The following is an 8858-nucleotide window of genomic DNA, read 5'->3' as shown; positions in this document are numbered from 1 at the left end:
AAATCTCATAGACTTATATTAAGATCTAATAATGTGTATCCTGCTACAAATTTGAAAAATCTCATAGACTTATATTAAGATCTAATAATGTGTATCCTGCTACAAATTTGAAAAATCTCATGGACTTATATCAAGATTTAATAATGTGTATCCTGCTACAAATTTGAAAAATCTCATAGACTTATATTAAGATCTAATAATGTGTATCCTGCTACAAATTTGAAAAATCTCATAGACTTATATTAAGATCTAATAATGTGTACCCTGCTACAAATTTGAAAAATCTCATAGACTTATATTAAGATCTAATAATGTGTATCCTGCTACAAATTTGAAAAATCTCATAGACTTATATTAAGATCTAATAATGTGTATCGTGCTACAAATTTGAAAAGTCTCATGGAGAAGGAAAAGGTAAAAGTTTGGGTTTTTCTCAGTGTTCTCCCGTTTTCCCGCGTCTACGTCATTCCTTCAACATTCCTCCATTCCGCCATTATTCCATAGCAATCCCCGAACGTCGGCTGACAACGCACGGAGGGGGTTAACTAGGGACGATAGGGGTTGCCTGTTCGAAACCTGGGTACGCTATGAACCTTAGTGTAGTCAGCCGGTGTGGACGTGGTAATGAGCCTGGCTTGAAAGTTAGCACACTACATCTTGAAAGGTCGCAGAACTTGTCCGTACTGCCCCTCTCCTGAAATTCTATTCCATTCCATTAACAGGAACAGGATGCAGCGAGTTCTGAGATAAGGACTGCAGTCGTGGGGCTGCTGTCATTTGCTAGATCACAGACTCTGCCGTCCTCGAGACCTGCGTCTCATTTATTTCCATGAGCTGTTGCATCACCAGAGTCGAACGCCACTCTATGTGCCTTGGTGAGTCATTTGCCAATCAGGGAAACTCATCTTTCTATTTGGTAAGTGGTTTAGTTTACTGTCACGGACTATTGAACCTCTAGTTTTAATTGCGAAAAATTTCAATATTAAATTCAGGAATTATAACATTGGAACTGCCTTCGATTCCTTGGAGAGTGAGTGAAAATAATGATTTCTTCTCATATTATCTTGTTGTATACTTCAAGATAGTGAAGTCATGGCACTAAGGTTTATTATGTGTATGTCTATAGTCGGCACCCATGCCACCAAACAAATCTTGTGACCAAATTAATGTAGCGTTGTGGGGTTTGGTTATGGAGGTGATGGTGATTATGGTAGAGGTGATATTGATGATAATGGCAGTGTAGTTATTAAGGTTCCATATTGTAACTCAAGTACAGCGTTTACAGCTAAATATTCAGTGATCCTGGGTTCGATTCCCGGCAGGAGGTGAAGATTCACACCCCTTCCCTAGAGCCGTTGTGTTTGTCTTATTTTGTGGGCTTCATCCACGCAATTACAGTCCTTTTTAGTTCAAAATTCTCAAGAGTGGGGGCGGGATTCAGGTAGATCATAATGGCGGAGATATTTATGTTGATGATGATGATAATGTAATTGAATATGTAATCCCAAAACGCGTTTAGTCCATGTTTATGAAAGGACTGGGCTAGTTTTTATATCGAACAGTCTACGGACTCAGCGAGTTTTGAAGTGACATACACAATAACACAATATTTTAGACAAAGATTGGCGGTCTTGAAGAAAAGAATACCCTTAGAATACAGAGGTCTCAAACATAATCATATTTATATGTATAAGTAAGGGCTAAATGTACTGAGCGAGTATTAGGATTACAGTCTTCAATTGTAATCTGAACTATCCGACGGGAAGCGGTTTAATTATCGAGAAATGCCGAATTAAATAGTATTGATCAAATTAAATAAGCAGTTATTCTCTTTTCGGTTACGTCCATGATAGGCCTGTGTCAAGTAACAGCTACTTAGAATTAACAAAGAAAATGTGAAGAGAATCAATAATTACTAGAGATTTTTTGTTAATTATTTCCATGTAATTATATCAATATGGTTTGATTTAATTCCATTTTGTCCATCCATCCATCCATCCATCCATCCATCCATCCATCCATCCATCCATCCATCCATCCATCTATCCAATTCAATTTATTAGACCATTAAACATATACAGTATGTCATATATTATGCAGTTGAAAAACTTTAACATAAACAAAATTAATTAAAATAATTCACACATAATATATCGATACTAACAAAATGTAACTAAAATGATTTATTAAAAACAATTTGATACGAATTTGTGTTTATGAACTCACAGAGCTTGTTTTGATAATGAATTATAAAATATATACATCTTGATTACACAACTTTTAAGCAGATAACCAGGTACGATAGAATTTAACACAAGAAAGTCATATAATAGATATTCCGAATATAAAATATAGTTTTAAAATTTTTGATTTGTAACTTACATATAGGCCTAATATTGACTTGTAAGCGTATTATATAATTTCATTCCAATAACAGAAAAGTTTGTGTTAGTTTTTTTATAATATTCAGTATGGAATATTAATTCGTTCTTTATTTCTAATTTCGTGATCATTAATATGAGTCACTAATTAGTAATTTTCGATATTATACCGAGTGTAAATGACTAGATCTATCCATCTATCCATCCCCACTGGTATATTTATAGACTATTATATTAAAAAACTTTAAAAGTTTCCGCCGATAAAATATAAATGTATTTAAGATCTTCTGTTATTTTGTTACGTGCCATGAAGATAATTATCACCACCATCTCCATCACCTTCTCCATCCCCGTCCTCATCGTCATCGTCATCATCTACCAGTTAGTTTTCAACACACGGACATCCAAATTTATTTTTGTGACATTTCGCACCATGTAATTTGTATGAATGATTGCCTACATGTATTTATTTTTCTTTCGCAAAATCGAGATAGGCCTACGTTGATTTTTGTTCATCACCATGAGTTTAATGGAAAATGCATTAATAGTTGTTTTGCTAAAATTCGAACAAGATTAATTCTGACATAAGCAGGCTATGGTACATTCTGGTGATCATTTTCTTCAGAACTAGCAAGTGACACTCGTGATCCGAGTCTGCGCTGGGGCGTTGGTTCTAATCCCGTTTGGTCTGAATATCCAAGAGGTCGGCTCGTGTCAGGCAGTTCCATGGCGAATCCTCGGACTCATGTTGCTATTACCAAAATCTACAGAAGCTAGATAACCTAGTAGTTAAGTAACTGGTTAACAATTTCACTACCACAGCTTTTTTTTATTATTTTTAATTTTTTTTTATTTATTAGTAGGTTATTTTACGACTCTTTATCAACATCTTAGGTTATTTAGCGTCTGAATGAGGTGAAGGTGATAATGCCGGTGAAATGAGTCCGGGGTCCAGCACCCAAAGTTACCCAGCATTTGCTCATATTGGGTTGAGGGAAAACCCCGGAAAAAACATCAATCAGGTAACTTTCCCCGACCGGGAATCGAACCCTAGCCACCTATAATCTTTTCGCTGTAAGAAAAATCCTAATGTAAACAATAGCACGTGACTGAAGTGAGGCTTCATTGGCCGCTGTTTGGCGCCATAGATTCTCAGTACATGTTCCCGCCTACTGTTGTACATTCTGTTTCATGTTAAACATTTCCCGTTACTCATCAAGTAAGCCTAACCTCACTACAGACGTGGACAAATTATTAGACTAAATTAATTATATGTGCAACGAAGCTGTATTTATCAATAGAAATAATGAACAAAAATGCATTTTGCACAGATATAGTGAACAGAAAATTGAGTCTTGAGGTTATTAATATTTTACGAACATTCCCTTATTCTTTATTAACACGTTGATTTTGTCAGGGATGCTGGAAACCAAAGTTTGACACTTTCTTTGAATATCAGCATCATTTAGCCAGATATCAGACAGTGCTTAAATGAATCCATGTTATGTTGTAAGCCTCTTTCTGTTCACTTTCTTCTTCAGTATAGATCACAGATTTACACCTCCGTTCATGTCCGGTCTTCTTGGAGGCCATGGGAGAATATCTTCTGTAGTATATAATTAAAACACCAGTAGTATCAACATAGCCAGAAAAAAATATACTTAACAATTGGAAAAATATACCAGAAGATATAAACTATCATATTTACAACAATAGAGGCTCTGTGAATTATACTGATAGTTGATATGACGAATTATATTATGTTTCCAAGAAAAGGTTTAGGCTAATAATTTGTCCACGTCTGTACTATGCATTCATTTGCTTAGGAAACATTTACTTTATAATTACTGCAATTAAATTATTTTTTAAGTCTTATGTCTTCACAATGGACAGTTGAGGATACAGAAGCCATACTTCAGTACCACGTGCTTACGTGAACTACGGTACGAGCTCAAGTGACGCCAGCTTGTTACAAGAACAGACTACCTCGGTATTACTGTTGGTATTCATCCGCGTTCATAGTACATAACGACATATAAAAGTAGCTTTTCTTTTACATAGCGTTTTACACATGAGTGATGTTAAATATTTCATTGTATTTAACAACTAGAATTCAATTTTTTATTTTAAAATAATACAAGATTATGGTTTCCAAATACGAACTATATTTTCCTGCGTAATGTGAGTGTTTCGACTGGGAGCCAATCACGGGTATGACAGCAACGTGCTTATGTTTACATTAGGATTTTTCTTACAGCGAAAACAGTATAGTTTCCCTGCCAGACGCGCTAACCTTTACTCCATAGGTGTGGACACGACCACATCTCACAGGAGTGCCTAGGCCTACTTTTACACAGAATTGCGACAAGATAATAAAGGTTCTAAGTAAATTTGTAGCGACTCTATATTTTTGTACACAATCTTCAGATTTCAAAATATATCTGTTAATGAATTAAAAAAAAATATTATTATAATGTTATATATTTAAATCTTCTTCTGCTCCGTTCTTTAACATTAAAGTACAAAACATAAGCTTCCTTATTTAGTTTTGGAATTGGATTTTGAATAGATGTTTATTCTTTAAAGTTTCTGCTAAAATATTCAAAGAAGAATTTATTTTCCATAACCACGGTGTAATTTCTGTGTTTATTTCACTTTTATAATAGTCCCTAATCCTTGTAGTGAGCCAGTTTCGGGTTCGATTTTCTTAATTTCAAACATCGAAATATGCTAATACATGATGAGAAATGTTCAATGACTGGAGAACTTTTTAAAATGTGTAAGATATTTAATACTGTCAATATATATGTACTTGAATGTATTTTCCTGTTTGTGATTATGTATTCAGTCTCTTTATTATTATTATTTCATATTTTATTGTTGTTATTTTAAAGTTAATACTGATTGTGTATATGTATTCAATCTCTCTTTTTTTACTTAATTATGTTTATTATTATTTTTAAGTTAATATTTGTATACCGGTATGTATTTTTCTGTATGCGATTTGATCCTGGTTGAGTGGAAGAGAAGGCCTGATGGCCTTAACTCTGCCAGGGAAAATAAAACTAAACTATTATTATAAATATATAAGATGCTTCATTGCAGAGTTTCTAACTACAAAGAAAGTCAACTTTTTCATTTAATTGAAAATGGATTTAGTATGTTTGGTATTACACTCATATTGAATTCATAGTTTGTCCTAAAGATGTGTACTCGCATGTGACTTAATTTACTATATATATATATATATATATATATATATATATATATATATATATATATATATCAGTTGTATAAAATGGTTATTCACGAAAACGAATGTACCATTCCTTGAAAATATGTATTTTAAATTTGATGAAAAGTTAACACAGAAATTATACATTGAGTATTTTTTTAGATTTGCTGGCCAGTGGAAACAAATTATCATAGAAATAATAAAACAATAAAAAAAATAATCAGAAATAAGCATACATGTAGAAAAAAATATACAATCAATATGAAAATATGTACAGAGAACCTACGGAAATAAAATTTGGAGCTCCCTTATTGTATGTTTTGCTAACAACACACTGCGCATGTTAAGTAAGAAAAAATCCCTGTATGTATATATGCTACTTCTGGACAGTCTTGCGAATTTGTTGCCTAAATGTGGACTCTCATCAAGAGTCGCCCCAAATTATAATTCCGTATATTTACATTTCTCAATTAGAAGCCAAAATTATATCTGTAGTTTTCTGATAAATACAAATATATCTTCAACCATCTGTCCTTCTTTTTAAAGCATCAAAACATTGATGTTACTCTTTTCTTCTCGACAGATAACCCATCACCATGTCTTCACGTTCAAGAATCATCTCAGTCGCTTTATTACTACTAGCACCAGCCCTCATATTCTGGATGTGGTTGCTCACCCTGGCTATTCACTCGTCATGGTTTTGTCCTCATGGATGTTGGTGTGATCCAGAGCAAGCTGTGCTGGATTGCTCACATGCTGCTTTAAAACAATTACCTCACGTTTATCACAGCCCTACATATAAGGTGAACCTTGACCACAACAATTTAAGCGAACTGGGGAAGAAGATATTTACATCTAAAAATATTTTTCGAATTGAAGAATTGAGCCTTAGTAATTGCAATATCTTGTATATAGATGTAGATGCATTCAATGGTCTGGTATTGCTTGGTGAACTTAGCCTGCGGCATAACTTGTTCACAGAATTAAAAGTTGGTACATTTGAAAATATGACAAACATGAATGGTCTACACCTGGCGAACAACAGAATTGAGAATTTGGAGATCGGAATATTTGAAGGTTTGGTATCATTAGAGTGGCTAAATTTAGAGCATAATTTGTTAAACAGCTTGAGATCTGATGCCTTTGTTGGGCTTAATAATTTGAATATGCTTTGGCTATCACACAATAGATTATCCACTCTTCATCCAGATGTGTTTGTACACATGACTAAGCTGAATTATTTGTATTTAAATGGAAACGAAGAACTTCAGATTCCAAGTAACAGTTACTTTCTTAATATACAGACAGTGGAGGAATTATACATATCAGATTGTAATATAAGTCTTGTAACCCCCAAATCATTCGAAAACGCAACTAGACTTAGAGTACTGGACCTGAGAAATAACCACCTGAAGACCATAGATGAAAATATATTTATAGTCCTGCCTAGGTTAACAGATTTACTCTTGTACGGAAACCCACTGGAATGTGACTGTGGGCTCTTAGATGTTTGGAGATGGTGCCAGGAACATGACATCGAAGTAGGAAAGAAAACAGAAATTTTAAGATGTGAGAGTCCTGAACAAGTATCAGGAATGTGGTGGGGAGTGCTGGGAAAGGCTCAGTGTACAAATCAAAATATAACTTTCCAGGAAGGCTACAAGGCTGTAATTCCAAATTCTGTTAAAGGGAATGATTTTTATTTTGCAAGATACGACAATATTGTTAAGTACGTTCAACTTGTAATTTACATATTTTTATTTATATTTGGCGCAATTGGTAATGTAGTTGTCCTAGTTGTGATAATATTCAATTCAGAAAAGCACACTATGTCCAACGTTTACATAATAAATTTGGCTCTTAGTGACTTAATATCTGTAACCGTGGACACAATACTTTCTTACATCGAAGATTCTTCAGAATCTTGGCAACTCGGTGAGCTTTTATGCAAGATGTTTGGGTTTCTCCGGAGCTGCAATACAGAGTATCTGTATATTTCATATCTGTTATGAGCATTCAGAGGTACCAAGTAATATCCAGGCCTTTACACAATAGATATAAATCCATGACAAGCATGGTAACGATTGCCACTATCCTAGGAGTGTGGGGAATATGTTCATTGTTTGCGATTCCATATACGTTAGCTATGCACGCCGATGATATCAAGTGTTCTGTCTACGACAGCTGGAATTACTACCAAAAGGTGGTCGTGTTTGAAGTTGTGGTGTTCTGTATTTTTCCCTTTGCTGTAACAGTTTTTATGTATTGTTTGACGGCACGCCATTTAATGGAAAGTGCCAATACAGTGTCCGGAGATATTGACAGCCAAGGAAATTCGCGCTGGAGGGCAACAAAAATTGTGCTGAGTTTTACCGTAGTGATTATTAACAATTTTGTTGAGATATTGTGGCGATAATTGTAAATAAATTTATGTTACTTTCTCCGTCTGTAACTCAATTCTTTAGAGTTTAGTAACAAGTTAATACACTTTGTCATAATTGTGCTGTACAATTGACGGAGAAGGGGTACAAACGTTTTCGACTAACCTAGACGTTACATCGCGATAGCGGTCTTTCCACATAACGAGCACTTAGAAACATACCACTTCATAAAAAATAAGCTCCACATCATGCAATAACATGAAAGAGTTAATTTAATTAAATTTATTTAGCTAGCTAGCTAGCGAGTACAAATTAAATTTATAAAACAAAAATGTTTCTAGCCACTACCGTAAGAGCCAGAGTGGCCTTAGTCAATAATATAACATAAAATTTACAGGGACAGTTTACTAAATACAGTAAGTAACTTAATTCAAACCAATAAATAATACACGAGAGGAAGAATAAAGTAGAAAGAGAAAAAGAGAGAAAAATACACCTTTAATATAAATTGACAATCCGACAGAAGCCAGTGATATTCAATAAAGACATGAGTATAGTCGACAGAAATAAAAAGTAAAAAATACACACATTTGTTAATATTATATATCATGAATAATTTTATAAATTTCTTTTTTAAAAGCTTCAATTTTAAATTTTTTCAAATTTGGAAAAGGTTTGAAATTTTATTATAAAGTCTTGGGCCGAAACTAGCACCATGTTTAAGAGCTGTACTTGTATGACATTTAGGCTCAATTAGTGGGAAAGTAGACTTTTGTCTTCGAGTACGATATTCATGTCGATTAGATTTATGTTTTATTTGATTTCTGTGGTAGTAAGTTGGTAAACTATATTTATAAATTT

General features: G+C 33.8%; 1 protein-coding gene across 2 annotated transcripts; it reads left to right on the top strand.

The window, feature by feature from the left end:
• The first annotated feature begins 637 nt into the window (after positions 1-637).
• On the top strand, positions 638-8351 carry LOC138709567 (chondroadherin-like). 2 transcript variants are annotated; one of them, XM_069840426.1, is made up of 2 exons: positions 638-875; positions 6200-8351. In XM_069840426.1, the coding sequence occupies exon 2, from the start codon at positions 6213-6215 to the stop codon at positions 7626-7628; it is 1416 nt and encodes a 471-aa protein (XP_069696527.1). In that variant the 5' UTR covers positions 638-875; positions 6200-6212; the 3' UTR covers positions 7629-8351. The 2 variants fall into 2 exon arrangements, with proteins under 2 accessions (XP_069696527.1, XP_069696528.1); XM_069840427.1 differs by having other exon boundaries at positions 638-916.
• Positions 8352-8858: the final 507 nt, after the last annotated feature.

The sequence above is a fragment of the Periplaneta americana genome, chromosome 11 (genome assembly GCF_040183065.1).
Source record: "Periplaneta americana isolate PAMFEO1 chromosome 11, P.americana_PAMFEO1_priV1, whole genome shotgun sequence".
Taxonomy (NCBI): domain Eukaryota; kingdom Metazoa; phylum Arthropoda; class Insecta; order Blattodea; family Blattidae; genus Periplaneta; species Periplaneta americana.
This window is presented reverse-complemented; position numbering and strand designations above follow the sequence as displayed.